Source organism: Branchiostoma lanceolatum, chromosome 3 (genome assembly GCF_035083965.1).
Source record: "Branchiostoma lanceolatum isolate klBraLanc5 chromosome 3, klBraLanc5.hap2, whole genome shotgun sequence".
In the NCBI taxonomy this organism is placed as follows: Eukaryota; Metazoa; Chordata; class Leptocardii; order Amphioxiformes; family Branchiostomatidae; genus Branchiostoma; species Branchiostoma lanceolatum.
Genome location: NC_089724.1, coordinates 13,202,404 through 13,226,241, shown reverse-complemented (window position 1 = coordinate 13,226,241; position 23,838 = coordinate 13,202,404). Strand labels below are relative to the sequence as shown.

Genomic DNA, 23,838 nt, shown 5'->3' with positions numbered 1-23,838 from the left:
TCTTTCAGTGTTACAGTTATTTTTGTCCCTTATAAAGTCACAAACACATGTCTGGCGTTTAGAATAAAGTCATTAAAGTTTTTGAAATCGCGTGAGAATCATGTGAGAAATTCCTTTAAATCAAATTGCGTGCAAATATATCACCAGCGCCTGAAGGTGGTGCTCCTTTGTTCTTTATGACGTCAGTGCTGTCAGAGTCCTTTCACATCACTCTTTCCTATATGTTACAAACATATGGATTATACACATACATGGCAGTTAGAACTTAAAAGTGATGAGAGTGATGTCTAATATGCGACCAAAATTACCCTGCAAATGTTTGATTTTGATGATGAAAACCGCATTTCATAAAAAATCTTGTTTTTACCTGCACAATCTAACTAATTGATCTATGGATGAAAAGTAGGTCAGTCACAAGACTGTTAACACTAAAAGTATGTCACTGACCTAAAGATTATTGACCACATTGGGTCAGCCTTCTGGAAAGTGCATGTAGTAAGTTTTGGGCTCCGCCTGTTATTCACTTCAGCAAGCATCATCATCTGTTTAAGAAACTCAGCTGTTTTCAAAGGAAATCAAAGTCAGCCAAGATGATGAATTCTTGGGATTGTGGAACTCCAATTTTTCGAAATTTCTATGGTCTTTGACTCAGCCATTTTCTGATATTTAAAATTGTATAATTCTGCAAAATTTAGAACTGTATTGGCAACATTTGTGCTGGGATATACAACTGGTATAGGCTCTTAAGAATATTGAAAATTTGTTACAAAAGTGTGTCTTTTTCATTTCCTGCTTCTATATACTGTATGCTGCTGACATTATTAAAAGACGGCACAAGGTAAGCCTGACCTAAGTGATATCATTTGGTTACACAAAAAGTGAAAACATTAGTTTGTTCACAAATACAGTTGTAACTTCATGTATTTCATCACTAACAGAATATGTACATCAGTTATCATGAACATTTCCTTCAATCACCTAGTTGTCAAATTGATAAAATTAGCAGCAAGTAAACATACATTCCCAAATTGCAATTAGCAATTAGCATATAAAACTCAGTAACATATTTACAAACAACAGGTACACTTGTATCAAATTGTTACCATTAATTCTAGAACAGTGAAATGATGATACAGTAATTCTCATTCACTGCTACATTGCACAAATATGTGACATGTGACAAAAATTTGTTACATAGCAAAGTCAGTTGATAAATTATACACAACAGTTTCGTCACAAAAAATATTTACAATCAAAGTCATCTTATTTCAACAGATATTTACAGACTTCTAAAATTGATGTTATGTCATTTTTGTTAGGTTAATAGTTTTCATTAATTTGTTCCCTTCCCTTTACAAGATATCATCTCTATTCCCTACTAAATCCTCCCAACATTATTCCTATATACCAGCCTGGTGGGTTTAAAGAAAACTATATTTACAAGTTCCCTTCAACAGGCTGTACACATTAGTGTTCATGAAAAGATACATATACATCTTTGCAGAAAACATACTAGAAATACATCAATTCAGCCTGAATCCTGATGTAGGTTGATAATTGTAATTAAATTGACACCTTTCAAAAAAACATTGTTTCACCCTGATTTCCCTGGTAACTGCAGCTCCATGCTTGTACTACAAGTCAAACATAGCAGAATATAAAAACATACATATTAAATAGTTAACTTTTTGTATGCCAGCTTCCAGGCATAGCAATACCAATGCGGCCCACAGGGACACCCAAAGTCAGCTAAGGGTTACTCCATATTGTCAAGCATACTGTCTGAAGCTGAGTATGATCTCAGCTCAGGGACATAGTCAGCTGACACATCTAACATTTCTTCTGAGTGATCATTGTTAGCTGGAGAAGTCTTTTTCTTCCTGGATGGTAGGACAAGGGGAACGCAGCCAGATATACACACATGCCACAGACTGTGCAGGTAAGCGTAGTTGCTCTCTGTCTCGAAGAAAGCGTAGGTGATGAGGCCAGTACCAGCCAGGATTGCACCTGGCAGCAGGAAGAACAGGATGCGTCTGACTGACGGGTACATCTTCTTCCTCTTGCGACACTGCAGAATCTAGGGGGAGAGTGTTGAAGACAAAGTTATGGTAGCTCAGCCAGAAGTCTAGGTATGTTGTTTAAAGATTGACTGCTACCTAACTCACAGGTATAAATGTAATAAATGTATGAATCTTACTATCACAATAATGAAGCAGTAACACTAACATTCTGACTAACGGGAACTGGATACAGAAGCATGATATGGAAACACTTGATTGCTGGTTTCCTGTATTCTACTCTTATAACAGTGACCCATGCCCATATCATGTAAATGGTGGCACAGCAGATAAACCTAATCACATTTTGGCTGCTTTCCTGGCAACGTTTTGGGGAAATCCGTTTGGGCCATTTTGGGGAAATCCAACACAACAATTAGAAATTTGAGCAAAACTCACCCAGGAGATGAGCACAACCAGTGCCAGCACACCCACTGGTACAGCAAACACCCACAAACCATGGGCATCATATTGTACCCCAGCTGACACCCCCAGAGCACCAGCCATGTGGGCCAGTCCACGCCATGGCTCAGGCAGCTTGGCCATGGCGACCAGGGTGACGACAAAGGACAAGACGGAGGCAAAGAAGTCACAGAAGGACAGGAGGCTGTACTTGGTCAGGCAGTAGCGCACTGTCTGCTCATCACAGGCATGGTAGAACTGTGAGAGGGGGGCAAGCAAAATGGTAAACTGGCAAACTGTTCTGATTCAAATGGCACTACTAACAGTACAAAGTTTACAAACAGTTTCACAATAACAGCCGTGGTAAATGCAAACTTGGGCCTTCTTTCCAAACAGTTGGACACAAAAAAGTTCATAACAATCAAAATGCTTGTTGATTACTTGGGTTGGAGCGCTTACATAAAACCTCACATCACAATACACAACAGCATAGGGATCACAAAGACCTGATAAAACCATGGCTGTCACCAAAATAAGAACAGATCTTACAGTGGAGAAGAACATGTTGAAGGTGTAGACCAGGGCGGCCACGTAGAACTTCCTGTAGATAGCCACACAGATGGCCGGGATGAACATGAGGTTACTGAGGGTCAGCAGCAGCACACGGGTCAGCCTGCTGTCGTACGACAAGGAGTTTGTCCCGTCAGTACAGCCCCAGCCTGCCCAGTCTGTAAGGTAGAAGAAAATTAATGTGTTTTTCTTCTCAAAACACAATGCACAAACAATGATACACAACAAATGAAATAAACAAACATCACTTTCAATGTAACAACACCAAGGCCTAGGGTTGAGATGATAACCTTAAAATTTGCTTGCACCACAAATAATAAAGACATACCATCTTCACAGGAACAGGCAGCATAGAAGAAAACACCACTGTAGTAGGTGTGGCATGCTCCATTCTGTCCACAGTCATTAATACATGGAGTGATCTCTGTCCTCAGCTCCACTGCACTGGTCAGGTTGGAACAGTCCACCTCAACACTGTCATTACTAAGAAACAATGGTCAAATTAAACCTCCACTTGACATTAGTTTTCTGTCTGCTTATTATTTAGCCATTATTATTTCTTGGCCCTTAATTCTTATATTTTGCAAATACTTTGATGAGCAAAATGCATTTATATTGAGTTGCTGACAGGGCTTTTCTGTCTGAAATTGAATACATTTCAAACTTCACAATGATAACATTTTACAGCAAAATGCATGACAGCATCAAGTTTACAATGCTTGCATACAAAAAGCAATGTGTACTTTCAGGTAAAACAATCATCCTGTGCTAGAAATTTTATTGGTTAAGCATCTATATCAACACAGCACTTATCCGTGATGCCTTGGGTTGCCTCAAATAAGGTGCATGACTTTTGGATAAAATCACCCACTCATGGTGGTGACCTTAAAACATTTTTGCTGCCCTAAACAACAACAGACACATGTACCTTGAAACAGAGACATTCCAGCATGTCTTGTCCAGTGTTAGATACCACACTCCCGGCTCTGGGAATGGAAAATACCACGTGTCAGTTCCGTTGGTCACCAGCTCATGGCCAGGTTCACAGCTAACCTTGGAGTCTTCCTGACTGGGTGGAGCTCCGACCCGGAAACACAGCCGTACCCTGACAAGCAGGTCAGGGTGCTGCAAGGTGGACAAGGCAACATGTTAGTGGGAAGAACTGCAGGGGTCGAAATACATTTTTGGGTCAACTTGCACTAATGCAGATGAAAAAAAAATACTTGCACAACCAAAAGTTGTGAACTAGTAACCTTATAAAAAAGTTATATCTTCTCTTCTGATGTTTCAGACTGGAATTCATGTCATACTCAATCACAATCTATATATAGTCAGTAAAAAACACAGTAGCTCCCAAACAGCATAACATTGCAACTAGGGGTGGGTTCTGTTTCAACTTGAGTAGGACCAAAGTCTATCTTCGGGTCCAGAGGGTCACGGGTACCGAATCCTGTCAGTAGACTGTAGTTACACATATGTTAGGGGCTGATGCTCCAGTACAGGTCTCAGTAAGTACCTGGTACAAAGTGCACACATTTAAAATGTTTGAACTAATTAGCATAAATACTTTTTAGCTTACTGGAGCACCTTACTCTTAACTTTTTGCAATATCTAATCTGACAAAAACATATCTAAATACTTCAATCACTTAGCTTAGTAGGAAGTCTACTCAGCTTTTGGAAATTTCTTTAGCAAAATATGATAATAGTCGGTTTCAGTCTACTACATGTATTTCTAAAGAGCTTCACACAATTCAAATCTAGCAACAACAAAATACACACCCCCAAAAAAATAATGCCCCCTAGCCACGTTTGCTCAAACTGCAATTTCCTCCCTTTCAACTACAACAGCATTTACAAAATGACTGCCCTGAGTGGAGCTGAGCCGAGCGCCCACATTTCTTTAGTCAAGGCCACGAAAATGTGTGACAAACTCACAAAAATGGATCAAATACAAGTGCACAAGAAATATAAAATGTTGCTTGCTCAATGTGTAATTTTTTTGAGCACCGCCGTTCTTCATTTGGAAGAATTTGAAAATTTACGTGAGGAAAAGGAGATACATGATGACGATTCCAACCACATGGTTTGTAAACTTGGATGTTTTTTTTATAGCGCATTTTATTGTTTACTTAAAACTGTACCAACTGTTTAAGAAACATGAATGTAGATTTAGGCTTTTCTTTTCTTTTTACATTTCGTGCACAGCTCAAATTTTACGTGCGCAAACTGGCACATGCACGTGGTATTTCGAGCCCTGAACTGGGAACATACATCTATTCCAACTTTGATATTAAACTTACTTCCAGACATGTGTCATGTGGGAAGGTGCACTACAACAGTAAATTTAACAGCATCATTTCTTTCCTGTATTCTACATGCCCTATTTAGCAAATAAGTTAGTTTAGATTAGATTAGATAATCAAATCTTAGCTATGTGCACTTGTCTGTAATCTAAGCAAACTCTAGCAAAGCATTATAAGGCACTTTTCAGAAACACAATGTCAGTTCTAAATAAAGCTGTACTTGTTGTTGTACCATTTAAGTATAGATGTTGTGCAGTATGCCATGTGACACCTTGCTTATCTTGTGGCTCAAATCTAGACTTTTCAGAAAACAGGACTCACAGGGTCCCATATGTCCAGTCCTATGTTCAATGTTCCCCCAGTGTCCTCCACTGGTAGAATGTGGAAGCTGAACACACTGAGTCTGTCTGAATCTGGCACACCTGGGTCTAGTTCGTCTAAGACAAAGGTTGTCTGGAAGGGGTATGGACTCTTAAACCGCTGGAGCCAATGGATGACTGGGCACTGGTTGGTCAATGTGTTTTGAGAGGTTATCTGCAGAAATGAAGAACACAACATTAGGAGAGGATTTAAATGATCAGGTGAAAATCACAGCAGAACAAAGATAAATTCATACATTATCAAGTACTATTTACATCCTATATATTGCAGTAAGAAAAAGTCACAACTTATACAAGGTGATAAAGATAATCTGAAAAACAAATACAGCTAATGTATACTTAAAGGAAAGCTACACAAAAAATTGAAAATCCTTCTATGCTATGCTTAATATATTCCAAAGTCAAATTCTTACTTCAGGTTGTTTCACATAAGTCCGTCATAGTTCTGGGGTTTTTACACAGTTTGCAACTTATGCCGTGCTGACGCCTTCTCGCATGATAATTGAATCATATGACGTCGGTGTTTCAAAATTTAGAACACTGACGTCATATAATACAATCATCAGGTGAAAAATTTGAAACACTGACATCATATAATTCAATTATCAGGTGAGAAGGCGTCAGCACGGCATAAGTTGCAAACCGTGGAAAATCCCAGAACTATGATGGACTTATGTGAAACAACTTGAAGTAAGAATTTGACTTTGGAAAATATTAAGCATAGCATAGAAGGATTTTCAATTTTTTGTGTAGCTTTCCTTTAACAAAAGATCACCTCAATATGTGTTGATTCAGCTAGGGACCGTTGAAACCGGTGCTTCTTCTTGATGGGGACTTCTTGGCCCATGGTAGCCAGGGGGGCCCCACCTGGGCCCTGGTCAGCCATGACAGTACCCCTGTTGGTAGGGAACTTCTTCAACAGGTGGATGTGGGAGGGGAGGCTGGTGTTCACCTGCTCCTGGTGACTCACTCCTACTTCATCAAGAAAGTCTAGGGGTTTTTCACAAGCTGAAAAGTGCAAAAGACATATACATATAAGAAGAGACAAATGGGCCATTGCTTAGTATCGATGCATATTTTGTATAATGTAATAAACACATGTAGAGTAGAGTAGAGTAGAGTAGAGTAGAGTAGAGTAGAGTAGAGTAGAGTAGAGTAGAGTAGAGTAGAGTAGAGTAGAGTAGAGTAGAGTAGAGTAGAAATTTTCGGTAGGACTGTTCCAGTTTAGACCGCTCTTCATTGTTGAATTCTTTGTCACTCAATTGTTATGGTGGGTTTATGTGGGCGTTCCAATGCTCTGTGGGTGACATTCTATGTACCTGTTGAATCTGGCTTTGAAGGCATTCACCGAGGGAGCATTGATTACTTCTTCTGGGAGCCTGTTTCACCAGGAGATTACCCTATGTTTGAAGAATAGCATCCTCTTGTTTATTTTTGTGAATGTTCTTGTTAGACGTAAGCTATGGCCTCTTGTCCTAGCCTCAGATTGTATCTCGGGTATGCATGGGGTGGTGTCAAACAGCCCATGTACATATTTAAAGGTGTTGATTAGGTCCCCCTGCAATCTTCTGTATAGCAGAGTTGGTAGTTTCAGTGTTCTCAGTCTTTCCTCATAGGTGAAATCTCGCAGGCCTGATACCCTCTTAGTAGCTCTCCTCTGCACATTTTCCACCATTTCCACCAATTTCCAGGTACCGGGTGACCAAATTGGTGCGCCATACTCGAGGTGAGGCCTCACAAGTGATTTGTATAATGTCCCAAACATGTCATTGTCGATGTGTGAGAAGGTTCTCCAGAGCAGACCTGCCATTTTGTTGGCTTTAGATACGGCCAAAGTCACATGCTTCTCAAAAGACAGCTGACGGTCTGGACGGTCTGTAGTGATCCCAAGGTCTTTCTCGTGGCTACTGGGCTCTAGATAAACTGATTTTCTAGTGTGACCAAATATATGGTATCTGAAGTCTGGGTGATTAGTGCCGTATAATGTAAATCATGCAGACAAGAACCTTCAGTTTGCACATAATCTATGATTAATCCTCTAAAGCCAAACTGAACATGAGCATGTAATCATAAGCTGCAGGTTGCTTTAAAAGAAAATTATATATAGATTGAAAATTGACTTGCAGAATATAATACTAGTACATATACATCACACTCATGTAAAATAGCAAAGGCGTTGGTCTACCCAAACTTATATGGGATATCGATCTCAGCCATTGTGTTCTCAACTTAAACCATACCATGGCCCTTCTTGTACCCACCTGTTACCTTGACTTGTATATTGTAGCTGATGGTCAGGTTGCCTGGCAACCGAGCGACTTCCAGGTAATACCAAGTGCTCTGGATGGGTGGGGTGTTGCTATGGATACTGCAGTCTTCCTCCAAGTTAGAACAGTTAACACTGTTCTCTTCACTGCCAGGCAACGGTAGTGATGCAGGTTTGAGGAGTAAGGTAACAGGACAGCCAACTGTGGAGTTCACAGGTGACTGATGGCAATCACTGACAGTGACTTGGATACTCAATGTGTTGGTAGGAACAAAGTACCTGCAGGAACATATCAAATTAGAAAGTAGCCTTATACCTGCTACATGCAAAAAAGGGTCTGTTGTATATCTGGTACATTACAACAGTGTAGTAAGCAGTCAGTCAAATGGTTATACATTTTTGTATACTGATCTTGACCAAAAAGTGAAGAAAAAACAAACAATAACACACTTCTTGGACTACAATTTATAAAAGAATTTTGTGGTTGCCTCACCTAAAGCCAGCTATGTCGCTTCCTGATGATGGCATTTTGTGATAGAGTGCACCTCGGTCAGACAGTACAGGTATTTCATCCAGGTACACAGTGGTATGGATGATACCAAGCATGTAGGTACATGATACTGTCAGATCCTGTAGGCAAAATACATGTTACTGTAGTTAGATGATCTGATCTACATGCAATATCAACTAGTAATGATCTATTTTACTACAGTACTTCTGGTACAAAAGTGTAGTATCAGATATCTTATACAGTCATTCAATATGCAAGGAATGTCTCCTATATCTGCCATTCACCTTGACTCCATGAAAAGCATGTCACCAGAACTTAAGCATATAAGGTCGTGTTTGCATATATGTGTACATGTATAAGGATGACATCCCCTATATAGGTTCCATATATATACAGTTGTATCCAAAAGTAAATCGTATGCGACACTTGTTCATCTGATGCAACAATGACCAAACATCCATCAGAACTGCATGCGCATTACATTCTGGGGATAACCTCATAAGCTTGAAAAGATCTACACGAACATGAACTCTTCATGAGAATCATGACACTAAAACTCACCCTTTGAGTGATCTTCTCAGGTTGATGGGAGAGATACCCTGCAGCAAACCAGTCTCCTGGTGCCGGGTTCTTCATCTCCAGCCAGCTCCTTGAGGTCACATTGACTTGGAAAACATTTGTTCTTTTCAGCCAGGTGTTTGCGGGAAAGCTTGCATTTCTGGGGTTGACCACAGGAAAAGAGCCAGACTGAAAGGCACTGTGGGGAAAGAGACAAAATATTTGTGTCATCATCAATAGTATGTCAGAAATAAACCCATTTATAGCCTTTATATAATTACTGTTGGTAAGATAAATCTAGTCAATAGTACTTTGCTTGCTACTCTAAAATCGCTCAAACTTTGCCATGCCAAATCAAAGCAGTATCAACTACTTGTGAACTGGAACATTGCAGAATATACACACGTACACATGTATTGTTCTGTTGGGACAGGACGCAGCTGATTCCTCATTGTTAGCCAGCTTGACAGCCTGCAATTCGAACCTGGAGACGATGGCTGCCCGTGGGATGGTGAAGTGGAAAATTTGTGCGCTGCCATAGCCATTCCACTGGTGCATCACCTTTGTCTGGTGCACCTCCACATTCTCCCTCACAGCTGTACATACAAAACAACATTGTTTTCATTTTGTCACATATCATAAGTAAAACAAACATGGCATGACTATTGACAGGAACAGCCTGTTAACGCAAGTAAAAGTCTTATTGATAGGAAGCTCACGAATACCTTCAAAAGAATCAGTAAACATGCAATCAAATTACATGTATTGGTGCAATGGATCAGGGGGTAGAGTGTTTAATTTACAAGCCAAGCATGCAGAAGTATAGTCCCTGGTCACAAGATCTTTTTATCCTACAGTTTTTATTGTGAAAAAATCAGAATAGCCATGTGTTCTACTAGTCAACATTGTTAACTCTCACTATCTGTACAGTATACCCTTGCTATGTATTGTTTCATGTTGTAATTAGCCTTTGGGCAAGAACTTGCAAATAAAATTACTTTATTATTCTAATTGATTAGTCTTGCTCAGGAATGTAAATGACATTGATTTTCATTGTTTTTTTTCTCTCTTTGGAAGAATAATTTTGAAGAAAAAAACACACATTTGCACCATTTTACAGGATGGTCCTCATAGGGTTAGGATAATGAGAGGATCATGAGATTTTATTCACAAGATTATCAAAGGAACATCCTGTCAATAGTGCCAACAAATTCTAATTGTTAGAATATATTGTCAATGCATTGACAGGAACATCAACAATAGCCTCGGCCAAACATTGTTCACTGATTGTTACAGCATTTCCTTTCAGTACATACTGAACAGTTGAAGCTGGAACGATGAGACAGCGGCCACTAATTAGATGAATTATTGATATATAATAAGTTTGGGAGGCCAGTGGGGTGATTCAGACTTTGTCCATGGAGATTCGTCTATAACCCCCTTGCCCTATCTGATGCGATCTGCAATTTTCGCGACAGAGCTGTTTTTTGACGACAAAATGCAACAGCGAAGAAATTCTGCAACCGACAGATGTTACAGCGAGTGTTTATTTTAGGAGACTGCGCTGCGCGCTGAGCAAGGAAAAGATGCGCTATTGATCTCTTTGCGGCAACATTTATGACACTACGAGACAAATAAACCCGGCAGTGAACTTCCGCATATGTTCTTCTGGAAACGAGGGCAAAACTTACCAACTCCATCGACGTAACACGGACAGGAAAAGGAGAGAAACATGATCAAGTTTAGAAGCGTCGAGCCGGGCAGCTGATTGTCCTCCGCCATCTTGGGGTTACCAGAGGACAGGCAGTGCATGCTGGGTACGCACCTGTCCGCTCTTATTACTTTTCCGAGGCTGTTCAAAGATCTTCAAAGTGTAACAGTGGGGGTTCAAACGCCTCCAACTGACCAGTCTAACTGGTCTAGACCTTTTAGCCTGGTGGTTAAGGCGTGCGTGCCTGTGATCTGGCTGCCCGGTTTCGGCGTGGGTCCGAATCCCGGGAGCCATGATCTACTGGCTTCTTTGTTTCAAAGCATCAAGGCAGAGGTTAAAAGCATCAAAGCAAAAGTTAAAACAATCTTCTACCATATTTCATTAATTATCAAGAGCTTCATAGCAGTGACCAAATGACCATGTGTACATTGTAGACATATAACCATGGCTACCCTAGACTTAAAGTTATTGTTTTTCAAAACGTTTCATAACAGGACATGTTCTAAGCAACGTGTAGTCCTTTTGTAAAGGTGTGTGTGTGACAACAAGGCGGTTTAATATCTCCTTGGTGACGCTAAACGCATGTAACATGGGCTTCAATCTTGTAATATACTTATAACTGGAATCAAAGCTTCGCGTATTTATCATATCTTTAGGGCTTTGCACTAGCGTAACGGCACGCGGAACTTCGTTTTTCGTACTTGTGCGTAAAAAATGGTCCATCACAAAAGGTATGCCCTAATACCGAACTATGAAGATACGAGGTGATAGCTGGACTGTTAGCATTTCACAAGCATAAAATATAACACACTAAGTTCTACAACTGTTTTTCTGTCACAAACAAACTCAGTCTTTTCATTCCGCCCTGAAGAATCACCAAAGTTGAGGAACTCCAAGACCTCAAAGACAAAACATCCTTACATGATGATATATCGATGATCCCATTGTGATGTAACGTTAACAGTTATATTGCTTCCATGATGCGGTACTGACATAGCCAACCAAGAGCGTAACAACAACTTTAATGTTGATGTGGAATCGGCAATATGGTAACATTTATATATAACGTTAGATGCAAAGGATCAGTCTTAAATAAAAAGTTGCCTAAAATGTCTCATGGCAAGTTTCCTCGTGAGTTTATTTCTGCATTTCGGCACTTTTTCTGGGCTAAATGAGATGGATCTAGCGCTAGCGCTAGACCATTATGCAATGGTTCAAATAATTTTCCTTTGGTAGTTATAGGCTTATCTATAATATGATATGAACAAAAGACGCATTACAAAAACTTCCAAAAAGTCAGCTGAATTGATTTTTAATTTTATCCCTCCGAGGCTGGTCACACGTGCTGTCTGGATCACATGTCACATGACTTATGATCACATACTTTCTGATCACATGATCAACAACATGGCTGCCGAGTAACAAAACAAAGTCCTTGTCATCCTGAGAAATGACAGCACGTCCCTTATCGTGAGAAGAATGAAGGGACTCGTTGTTATAAACCCTTTGCCAGATATCGTGTTCTTCTGGGGAGACGCTGAGTTCACCACACACATCAACCGTCTTGGAGCGAGAGAAGGGATTGCAGAACAGGTAACTTTGCATGTGTGGGAGGGGGGCGGTCTGAACCTGGACATACAAAAATTATGTAGTACCACAACAAAAAATTATGTACAAGTCTGTCGTCTGAATGTAGCAGCCATGGTGATGGATACCTGTGAAATACTAATGGCATTTACAAATATTTGTATTATACATGGTGCAGTATGCTGTAATATACAGCATAAACCGGTACATAAGTAACAGAATAGTAACGTTTGGTATTTGAAGTGGGAGCCTCTGTGACTACTAGTATATAATGAGATTACCAAAGGACATCAACAGCAAAAAGAAAGAAATAAGCAAAGCTTGGGCATCTTAGGACATTCTATACTTTTACTCTGGGGAAGCCTGCCCGATTATTTCTGTCACTTGAAAGTTGAAATATATTTCCTTGAACATATGCCTTAGATTGGTAGTAATCCCCTTGATTCCCTTGAAGAATGGGATTTTAGATGAAGTGGACCAGAATGCCCTGGTGCAGTTCTTCTCCCCGCTGCTGGCATCTCATCGTTTCCTGAAAGCAGAGTTGGACAACCCCTACAGTTCCATCAGCTGTGAGAATGGCTTCCTGTTTGTGCTCAGACAGGTAAGTTGTTTACAGTAGCTGGTAATGTTACACCTATTTAGTTTACTTGCCTAGTTAAGTCACTTGTATATACATTTAAGGTTACTATTCTAATGTTATAGCTGCTGTGTTTGCAGTCTCCTTATGTTAAACTTGAAAAAATAGCCTTTGATCTTTACTTACCACATTAATTCTGGTTGCTGACAGCTTCACTTACCTAATTCTGTCATTCACCGTACTCATGATCACACTGTTCTCTTCCTTCTACCAGTTTGGAGAGCACCTGTACATAGCAGTGTGTGGAGATGGCTCGGAGTCAGAGGACTTCCTGAAGAGAAAGCTGTATGTCTTCCGAAGGCTGGCAGGGGTGCATTATGGGCCCGTTATCGATGAGTAAGTCTTAGCTTCGATAATAATCAATTAGAAGGGGAGGATACATGTGTGTGTGTGTGTGCATTTGTGTGAGGGGGTCCATGTGAAAATGAGAAACAATGCCTCAGCCATCAGCTGGATTTTAGCCGGGTGTAATTTGTCCCCTACTCTTATACCTTCAGGCTGAGACCAGACTCCTCCCATGACAGGAAGAAACGTTGGTCGTACATGAGTAGATTAATCAACACCTGGGCACACCTGGCCTCGACAGAACAGAGCTTCCTGGTGGAGGTTAGGCAACCAGTTTTTCTTCTATTATATTTCATAAGTAGTACTGTACCAAACTTGCACAAGGGGCATCATGGTCAGGATTGGTCGTTATGTCTTTCATTTCCTTTTTTGGTATTCTTCAATCCTTTTCATGGTTTGTCCTTCAGGATGAACACAAGACAATTACATGCAGTAAAAGTACAGAAATGTTATTATAAATCTCACAATGACTGTTTCATAGTTTTAAAAATATTTTTCTTAGCCACACCATAGTTCTTACCATGATCTGATGTGACATTATTATCTTCGCCGAGTACTATAGTACTCGGGGTAGATTATGTTTTCGGTTGAGCCAGCTGTTTGGTGGGTCTGTATGTATGTCAAGAGCATAATTCAAGAAACCTTTGATGAATCTTTATGATTTTTGGTAGGTGTGTAGTGGTTGTGCAAAGGAAGGTCAAGTGCAAAAATGGTCCACCATGCGTTTTTCAACAGTACTGCAGCGGACTTTTAATTTTCGTGCGTTTGTATGTAGGCACAAAAAGTGACGGAAACGTTGATGGATCTTCATGATTTTTTGCAGGTGTGTAGATGTTGTAGAAACGGAGGTCAAGTTCAAAAATGGTTCTCCTGGCATTTTCCGTCAGTACTGCAGCGGGCTTTGTGTGGATGTGTATTTTCTTGTGGACAACATAACTCAAGAAGCTGTTGATGGATCTTTTTGATATTTAGTGGATGGGTAGGGTTTACTGACAGGAAGGTCAAGTTCGATAATCGGCCTTCTAGCGAGTACCTAAGGTACTGCAGCAGAGCTTCGAAATTTACTGGCATATTTTCTGAAAGTGCTATGGTCATGATATTTGTGTGGTAGATAGTTCATGCCACAAGAAGTAAGTTCTGTAAGTTTGGGCCCCCTAGCGGCTTGTTCAGAACTGCAGTGGGTGTTTTTGTTTTGACATTCGGACGCGTATTACTTGAGAAGGGGTGAAGAGATTGTCGTGAAGTTTTGTATGTAGAGAGCTCAGATGGTGCTTTGCACAATCAATGTCTAATTATAGAAAACGGGCTAATCTGCATAATAAGTAAGGATAATTGTAAATCCATTACATTCCATAATGGGGCATGTGACAGGGTTTCCGAAACAGGCCAGCAGAAGGCCTTGCCTAGAAGTATAAATAAACAGATGGGGTACATAAATAAACAAATGGGGCAGTCTCACTACAATTCAAGCAGATGTGTGGGTCCGGTTGGTTTTTAAAGTGTTCAGTTTCGGCATTTTTGTCCAACACACGGGTTGAGACATAACGGAAAGGGAACAAAATAGAAAGCCTTACAAAACACCTAAAAACATGTGAATAACCAGCCGGACCCACTCCTCTGCTCAGAGAGTACACTGCACCAAAACTGCACCATTGCTAGGTATTACCTAGCACCGTATGGAAAAGTAACATGTACTATGTCTTGCAAAATGTGTATGATATAGAATAAAGATTTATTCTATTCATATATATTGACTGTACCATTTAATTATAACTTTCAATTTTTTAATGACCAGTTATAACATATATCAGCACACTATACACATATGATAGTCCTGTACCACCAAATGATCCTGTATCCCTATCTAGACTGGACTCATTCTCCCCCCCCCCCCATCATAACTTTCAAACGGTATGGTGTATGATCAAGTTTGCAGGGGGTGATAAGCATGTAAATATTAATACAATAAGCCTTGATTATTTGGCGAAGATAATGTGTTCGTGGAACTCTAGTTGGAAAAGATGTCATCCACTAAATACACATCCCTATTTTGTTTTGCAGGCTGTAGAAAGGCTGAATGTGAACCAGGCTCTGAATGAGACCTGTATAAACATGCTGGAACAGGCCCTGAGTAAGGTACGGTCAGGTGGAGACAAGCATGCTGTACACGCCCTCCTGTTAGTCAACACCAAGCTGCTTGCACTCTACTCAAGGTAATAGATGATTAAAGTGACTAGCCTTCTTGTACATCAATGTTTACATTAGCAGTGACATTTTTCTGTTTCATCATTTTACAAATTGGGGCAAGAGGTACAAAATAATGCATGTTTTTTTCAGAACTGTAATCGGAAACACAACATTGATTTTTCTAGGCCTTACATATAATAAATGAATTACAAAAAAATAAAGGGCCTAAATTGTACGATTTCGCACGCTGTGTTCCAGTCGGAATGCCTGTGAGCTCCAGGCTGCAGACATCCTTGCCATCACCCTGGTGGTGAGGACGTTGTTTCCCACAGGGGATAGTCTGGAAGAACTGCTGTCCTTCACTTACACCCCCTCTACTCCACTCAGTGTCAGGAGAGTAACTACAGAGGTATGATGGATTGATTGTGCACTGGATCTAAACATTTTCAGTAAGCGCTATTTTGCATGCTTTAGAATCTACAATCTCTTAAAACTATTTGAAGATGAAAATTAGTAAAGCTAGGAAAATTAGTAAAGCTGGGATGGCTGTACAAATTTGCATATTCTAAGAACTTTCTAACAGCCTTTCTAAGTGAAATATTCTTGTCAATGATGTCATACATATCTTACAAGTACATGTACATTTGTATGTTATATATTTATATATAATGATACTTTTTCATCAGACGTTTGGTTTGAAAACTACATGTACTCCACTATCCAGCATAGCAGACTCAATAGAGGTTGTTTACGTTTTACATTTTGTCAATGACTTGTGGTCTGTGACCTTTTCTACAGCGTTCCCCAACTCCATCTTCAACAGAATATTACAGTCCCAGCTCAAGTGTGGAGGAAACAGAACAGGTTGCTATTTCATTCTCATGTTTAGTGTATCAGGTTTGTCCAGGCACTAATATAAACAGTGATAAAATGTGCTCATTCATCAGCCACTTTGCTGTTGATGCCAGTGGTCTCTTTAGACAGAAGATATCGATATACATTTGTATATACATGTAGCTGTCATTGAAAATGGTTAATTTTTCTCCTCTAGAAATGCAACCATTTTAGTTGATATCAGATTCACATACATGTAGTTTGCTAAGGGACCATACAATATTTACCGGGGGGGAGGGGTGGTGCACTGGAAGTCCGGTCAGAAAAATTTTCCATGACCCTCCCCCCATCTCCAAAAAATTTTCAGTGACCCCCCCCCCACCTCCAAAAAATTTTCCATGACCCTCCCCCTACAGGTATCATGTAAAAATGGTAGAAAAACGACCCCCATTTATAAAACAACTACTATATGGACATCGGGCGTCCACTTGGGATAGCAGACACATGCTATAAAACAAGAACCAGGAACCAGCGGTTGTCGGTACCAGAGGCGGCAGCAGAGAATCAAATTTTATAGGGGGCAAGACAGCTGAGAAAATTTTGAAATCGGGACCCTTTGAACTGCTATATGAGGGACAAATTTTGCTGGAAGAGTAAGCTAAGTTTAATCAAGGGGATATATACATAGACATCTCTATTGTGAAAAGAAATACAGCTTGATTTTTTGGGGGCGACATATTGTTCGCCGCGGGAGGCGCGACATGCACCCGCAGGAAAATCTAAAACCATTGAAATGCTATTTCCCAAATTTTGCTGGTAAACAATGTATGTTTGATGACATCTCTATATTTGAAAGAACTACAGAAGAGTTTCAGATTGATTTTTGGCGGACGACGGGGTCCAGGGGCAAAGCCCCGTCGGGGGGACCCAGGGGGCGAAGCCCCCCGGAAGCTCTTTCATTTTAGGCTATTCAGAAGGCTTCTTTTCAGTTTTGAGGGTCATATTTATGATAATCATGGTAGTCAATCAACTTATATTCTCCACAGGACCTTGACATACAATACTTAAGTTAAGGTGAAACCGTGAAAAACAACTAAAAACTCAATATCAATGGTTTATTCAAGGAGATTTCAACCTCGTTGGTTTATTCAGCTACTCAAAAATATCAATAGTCGATACCAGTTTTCCGTTTTTTGGCTGTGTCCGTCTTCTCTGAAGGCGAAGCGCTACAATATCGTCGCTGTCAGAAGTTCTCTTCGGTGCGAAATAAGACGCTTAAATGCTGACATGTTTCCAGAAAAATCGCCGCCGAGGCGGTCGTCCCTCGGCAACGTATCTCTCGGCGGCGGAAGTTCCTTTGCCGGCATAATTTAGAGAACCTTGACCCGGGTTAGAAATTGCGTCACCCCCCTAGATTGCCCAAATATATACGCCGCCGTTCCAGGAAGTCTCCGAAGGAAGCTAGCCGAGACTGCTGTTCTGCGTCAGATTGTGCTTACAGAAAACGTGGAACTGAAAGTTCAAGGAATGTAAAAAATCACTGTTGACTGCCACACGTAGTTCCAACTCACGTGTTTTCCCAGGAAAATGCCGCTGATTGACAGTCGGCAGCCTTTGATGACAGTCGGCGAAGGCGCCAGAAAGTCTAAAAGGCCCTGGGAACAAGGAAAGTCGTGGGCGGCGCCACAAATTTGTAGCAGCCGAATGGCCCAATCATGGCGAAGCTTATCAATTTAGTTGAAACTTTATCTTCCTACTTTGGTAGAAATGAATTTTCTGTGCATCAATTCACTGTTCTGGATGAAAAAAATGACATAACCTTGCTCCAGAAATTTGTCAGATACATTTACGGCTGTTCTAATAGTCCGGGACCCACCCCGCTGATTTTGCATGTGTCACAGAGAGGCGTACTCGGCTACTGTTTACGTTTTGGCGCGATGCTGCCGGGTGGGAGGGGCTGCGAGGTAATATCGGAGGGGTAAGGCGGGGTGCTAATTTAGTATTTGGCACCTCCCTTTGAGCTGATATAGCTGGATAGCTTCCTGTGAAACAGCGGAGACGCGTGCTGGACGCGTGCCTCGTCATGTTTACTACAGTAGTTATGTATTTTTTCGCCGCTACGCTGGGTGAAAAGACAGCATAGCGGGCTATTTAAAGCGTCAGTTTGTCGGCCCACAGCATAATGTTTATGCACAACAATTCAACGGATTCGAAAAAAAAGTCCATGACCCTCCCCCCAACCCAGATTTTTTTTCCATGACCCTCCCCCCCACCTCAAAAAAATTTTCCATGACCCTCCCCTCCCCAACGCATCACCCCTCCCCCCGGTAATATGGTATGGTCCCTAAGTAACATATATTGTGCTTTGGCTAGCAAACTAAATATTCTCACTCTAAAATGACCTGTAAATTGAGAAACTGTAAATTGTGAACCTAATACCTTGGAGCTTCAAAGCTGTTGTATGACTATGTTTTCATGTCTCTGGTGGTAATGATTGGTTGGTTGAAGAAACAAGAGAAGTAAAACATTTTGTTTCATTAAACTTTGTTTCATAAAGAAAGTATTGTTGTTGCGTATCACACAGGAGAAATCCGAGGGTCAGGGGGACAGCAGCCCACTACCTGTGCCAAGTAGGGACATGTTCCACACTCCCATCATCCCCCATGAACAGGACAGTTTCCACACCCCAGCAGCTGTCCAGGACAGTTTCTACACTCCCCATCAACCAGCCCCAGCCAGCCATAGAGCACCACAACCAGAACAGGTAACACATGCAATCATATCTTTGACATAACTATCTATTATTATCCTAGACAGTTTGCAAATCCAGCAAGACATATATGACTGCAGGCTAGTATAGCAACAGCTTTCCATCCAATTTGCAGCAACAAAGATTCAAAGCAAAAAGGTGACAGATTTGTCACAATACAGAACAAAATTGCACTGTATATTGACAGTTAATCATTTCAAGCTGCAACATGTTGATCAAAGAAAAACCTTTTGCTATTTCAAAATGTCCTTTTCTTCCAAGCAGGCAGTACTCACATCACATGACTCCGATGGCTTGTAAATGTCTAGATGGAAATAGGTTTTTACTTACTGTGTCAGGTTTGTGCTTTGTACAGAACCCTCTGCTGTTGTCTGCTTGTGAGGAGGCTGTGGATGAGACAGCAGAGAGGAGTCAGGAGTATTTCCACATGCCTGCCTTCCTCCAGACCCCCCTCTGTACCCACTCCCCACACCTGCTGCACTGTGTACCCATCATGCCTGGCACTGTGCTTGTCATTGTTAGCGAGGTAAGTCATCACAGAGTGGTGTATATGGTGAAGATGATTTTTTTTTAGGCAAATGTCTATGCATTTGCTGAAAGCATGGTGCAATAGAAAACATTCCATGGACTGACAAAGAAGAGTTAATCTCAAAGTCATGTTCCGCTGTTGACCTTACCAAAAATACATATCAAGTCTGACACTTAACATTTACTAATACTGATACAGATATAGGGATACATAATGAAGGTCCCTCTGCCCTCTCAGGTCCCAAAGAGCCATCTAGCTGGGCATATCTGTCAGTGCCTGTTGACCCTGGTCACCACGGAGATGATGCAGGGGAAAAAAGGAGGCTCTGCACGGGAAGGTGGCCAAGGGAGAAATCTTGTGGAAGTGTTGGAGGGGAACGTCAAGCGGGTCTTGGATGCAACTCGTAAGATGAAGGTGTGGATGAGATTTCAAGTTACGAGTTGTCACTAAGGCTGCTACTTCGAATTATTTGCAGTCTTTTACAGGAGATAATTACCTTTACAGAGCTGTAGAACTGTGTGAATGATATTGTTGTTTTGTTGATATCACTTTAAACAAATGGAGTTAGTGTTTTGGAAAATGTAGGATGAATACTTTAAAACTGCTAAAGGAAAGCATTTGTACATATGTATTTAGAGCATTAGTGGTTGCTGTGATTCATCAAAAGGCTACCTTTTTTTATGGAGTAATGATGTCGTGGCCTTGACTGTTATCAGGGAGGCCTGGAGCGTGTGCACAAGGACCTGGTGAACAGATGGGACTTAGTCAGGAAAGGTGGACTGCTGGAATACATGGACAGTACTGCTGCCAACCCCCCTCCAAGGTGAGAGTCTTCGAATTTCTCATTCTTGTTGTTGCTTGGGGCTTTATTGATTATATTCTTATTAAAAATGCATCAACATGTATGACACAAAAGAGAAAAGCTAGAATATAGGTCACAAATGTAAACAAGGAGGCATGTTCAATTCTAATTAAGATCATGAAAGTTTATAGATCATAACCATAAACACATTCCAGGTTGGAAACAGCCCTGTCAGAGTTCACCAGGACACTAAAGGTGCTGTTCCGGCTGCTGTTCCTGACCTACAAGCCCCCACAAGCAGCTGAGGACAAGCAGAGAGAAACCATGGACACCGTGCAGGAGCTGGTCAGCAAGAAGATCTGTGACTACAAGGACTACCTGTCAGTCAAGGCTCAGAGGAATGTTACCATGACTACATATCCTTTTTACCAAGACTGGGTAACTGATACTGGACCGGAACAAGTCCAGTGTACATGTATTTATTGTGACGTATGATCATCACTCTTTGACTCTATCTGGTACACCTTTTTGAATGATACTGTCACAGAGATGATCTATTCCCAAGGTTTTAACAGTGTTTTAACAGTTTCTTTAAAGGTGAAGCATGATGCTTTTTCAATTAGCTAGTGGTAGTGCAATGTGGCTTCACTACGGCTTGCGTTTTTGGGCAAGCATGCCGGATCACCCCTTCTCTTCTCGATAAGTGTGTTGGATTTTTTTACGTGCAGAGGTTTGACGCTTGGGGCTTATGCCTAAAGCTCCCTCTTACACCGGGCCACTGGCTTTACTTCACCATCTGAAATTCTGAATGCAATCCCTGACAACTCTTACATTTCCTTAATTAACCCTGACCACGTATCTGGAGGATTTCCCTGGCCTCATCCACTTCCTGTACATAGACCGGTCCATGGACCTGGTCATTGCACCGGCCATCAACGTAACAACTCACCCCGAGCCTGGCAGCTTTGATCACACTGCAGTGCTGAAAGTTAAGGTGAGGATTGTCCATGTTCTAAAAATAGTATTGTCCTGTTGTCCAGCAGTCAGCAGTTCCACTTCTGAATTACAAGGATGAAGTGTGTGCCTCCAGTTGGTCTTTAATACTGTTTTTTAAACGTGCCAACTATATCATAAATAGTTTTGATTATTGTACATTGGTTTTAATTCTGAATCAGTGGCAACACTGCAATATCCCAATAAAGTCATCTTGTTTTCTTGATTAAACCAACAATTATCTTTCTTCCATATGCTTGTTAGGTTTGGGAAATGGTACGACGGTGGCAGCATTACCTACAGAACAGCTTCACCTCCTCTGTTGTGAGAGATGGAGACTTCTGCTACTCCTACTTCCTATGGTTTGAGGACCCTTCAGTAAGTTTAGCTCACTTCTAATGGCATTCAGATCAGTGAAGGACATCTGATAATGTTGGTACATTTCTATCTTGAAATTTTCATCTATTCAGCTGCATACAATACAATGAGACCCAAAACAAACCCAAATGTTTGAAAAAAACAAATCAGGTGAGCTTATTTATATTGGTGTGGTAACAGTTTTATCCCAGCATGAAGCAGAGTGTTTACAAACCCTAGTGCCTAAATTGGCATTAGAGGTGATGCATTTATGCAATCAGCTGCTTTATTTCAGAATTTTAGGGCCCTTGCAATGGTTAATAACGATTTGAATAAAAATGTTATTTTTTTTTGTGTCCAGGGAAACCCCCTGTCACCCCAGCAGCCAGTGAAACAGGTACAGGGAGCACCTCCAGGCATCCTGGCAGGGCACTATTACAGGTGGGTACACTTTGCTTGACGTGTTATAAACATGCACTTACTGGAGATCAAAATTGTAAACTTAAAGAGAATTAACAGTCTAGAAATAGCAGCAGATACATTCTGCAATGTGTATATGTATTTTAATATATAGAATGTATGCAAATCAATTTCTCATTTCCCTTTTGTTTTTTCAGGGACCTGTGTGCGAGGTGCTTTCCCACCATGCCAGTGGGTGCAGTGAACTGTTATGAGTTGATGTGCATGCACGTCGGGGTGGTTCCAGCGGAGTTTGTGGCCTCACACTGTCGGAAGCTGGCCGCCATGTTATGGGAAACATCAGGGGAGGCTCACTCTCCCATCAGCCTATTATAAGAGTGTACTATGTGTCATGGAGATTGAAAATGTTGCAATAGGACCAATAGACCAATACTACCGCTAATGTAAATTTCCCTTGGTAATATGACATTTTGATAAAAAGGCAAGTTACTTTAAATGCCAAAGGAATGTATTGCCAAAATAGTGAAAACAACGGAACCTTAGAATAACAACTTCTCCAAAATCAACAGGTGGCTGATGGCAAGGATCTGAATGAAACAGTGCAATATCTACTTTATTTGACAAAGCCTATAGGTGCCACGATAATCTCAGCTGGATTTTTTACTCCAACTTCCTTCAGTTCACTCAGATATACATGTAGGTGGGTGTAAGCTGCTTGAAGCAACTTTAAAAGGAAATATTTTATTTGTACATAGTTACAAGTGTCTGACAGCCTTCATCACAAGACATTTTCTAGCTTAGGTTCTACTTAACTCATGTGCAGATGAAGGAATCAGTTTCACATTGTTGCATTTCTGATTTCAGTGTAAGGTGTAAATAATGCTAAAGCCTTTGTGCCTAGTCTTTGACCTGTCCTGTCTTTTTAAAATAAGCATTAAAAAATAATGAGATTACATACATGTATGTTATAATCATTACTGTTGACTAGAGTGCTGAGTATTCTGTTGTATGGGTAATGTAAGAACTTCAATCATTGAATGAGAGACAGTGCAGAAGGGGAGAGGTTATTAAAAAAGTTATTTGTTAAAAAAAATTATATGATATTTTGTTAATGTATCAATGACTTTTTGCATTATTAAGGAAGTTTCAATCCAATGGAAATCTTGATACGTCGATGAAAGTTGGGTATCCAGGTAATAAGATAACAGTTACTCAAGCATTCGGATATGATTTTGGAAATGGTCAAAATCATATCCAGTTGCATGAGTAACTGCCTTTTTGTGTGATTGAAACCTTGTTCAGGACTTCTCGTTGGTTGAATTCACAATGATGTTCTTTGAACTCATGAAAAAAATAAAGTCAGGTTTTTATAGGCTACATGTTATTTCTCACTCATAGCCTAAATTTTCATCTACTTCCAGAATACATGCATAGTTGGTCCATTCTCTAAAAGTTGTCTTGAGATGCCAAAGAGAATCAAGCCAGACAACTTTCAAGCAAAAAGTGAACTTGTTCTTTATGTCAACGTTCTGACGTCTGGGAGTCAGACGGGAAATGTACTTAGAAAAGGATATAATACTTTCATATATAATATCATATACAACCAAGGAGCTTTAA

General features: G+C 40.6%; 2 protein-coding genes across 3 annotated transcripts; one reads left to right on the top strand and one right to left on the bottom strand.

Moving 5' to 3' along the window:
* Nucleotides 1-903: 903 nt before the first annotated feature.
* On the bottom strand, nt 904-10,869 carry LOC136430388 (post-GPI attachment to proteins factor 6-like). The gene is made up of 12 exons (XM_066420940.1): nt 10,741-10,869; nt 9,459-9,645; nt 9,053-9,248; nt 8,474-8,610; nt 7,976-8,259; nt 6,490-6,722; nt 5,656-5,868; nt 3,958-4,154; nt 3,358-3,512; nt 3,009-3,187; nt 2,457-2,717; nt 904-2,077 (listed from the first exon to the last, which is right to left on the bottom strand). Exons 1-12 carry the CDS (start codon nt 10,859-10,861, stop codon nt 1,757-1,759), a joined length of 2,484 nt encoding a protein of 827 aa, XP_066277037.1. The 5' UTR covers nt 10,862-10,869; the 3' UTR covers nt 904-1,756.
* A 1,271-nt stretch (nt 10,870-12,140) lies between these two features.
* Nucleotides 12,141-23,598, top strand: LOC136430389 (BLOC-3 complex member HPS1-like). 2 transcript variants are annotated; one of them, XM_066420942.1, is made up of 16 exons: nt 12,141-12,353; nt 12,802-12,948; nt 13,199-13,320; nt 13,482-13,590; nt 15,391-15,542; nt 15,775-15,925; nt 16,315-16,380; nt 18,938-19,114; nt 19,476-19,646; nt 19,887-20,063; nt 20,366-20,472; nt 20,667-20,867; nt 21,307-21,445; nt 21,709-21,822; nt 22,163-22,242; nt 22,419-23,598. In XM_066420942.1, exons 1-16 carry the CDS (start codon nt 12,240-12,242, stop codon nt 22,594-22,596), a joined length of 2,205 nt encoding a protein of 734 aa, XP_066277039.1. In that variant the 5' UTR covers nt 12,141-12,239; the 3' UTR covers nt 22,597-23,598. The 2 variants fall into 2 exon arrangements, with proteins under 2 accessions (XP_066277039.1, XP_066277038.1); XM_066420941.1 differs by having other exon boundaries at nt 18,935-19,114.
* The last annotated feature ends 240 nt before the right edge of the window (nt 23,599-23,838 follow it).

Excerpts from the sequence above, each read along its gene's own strand:
- LOC136430388 (XM_066420940.1), bottom strand. The coding sequence starts at position 10,861 with ATGCACTGCCTGTCCTCTGGTAACCCCAAGATGGCGGAGGACAATCAG. Across the intron at positions 9,646-10,740 it reads GTGTTACGTCGATGGAGTTG|CTGTGAGGGAGAATGTGGAG; the intron begins GTAAGTTTTGCC and ends TTGTATGTACAG. Across the intron at positions 8,260-8,473 it reads AGCGACATAGCTGGCTTTAG|GTACTTTGTTCCTACCAACA; the intron begins GTGAGGCAACCA and ends ATGTTCCTGCAG.
- LOC136430389 (XM_066420941.1), top strand. The coding sequence starts at position 12,240 with ATGAAGGGACTCGTTGTTATAAACCCTTTGCCAGATATCGTGTTCTTC. Across the intron at positions 15,926-16,314 it reads TCAGGAGAGTAACTACAGAG|CGTTCCCCAACTCCATCTTC; the intron begins GTATGATGGATT and ends CCTTTTCTACAG. Across the intron at positions 21,446-21,708 it reads CTGCAGTGCTGAAAGTTAAG|GTTTGGGAAATGGTACGACG; the intron begins GTGAGGATTGTC and ends TATGCTTGTTAG.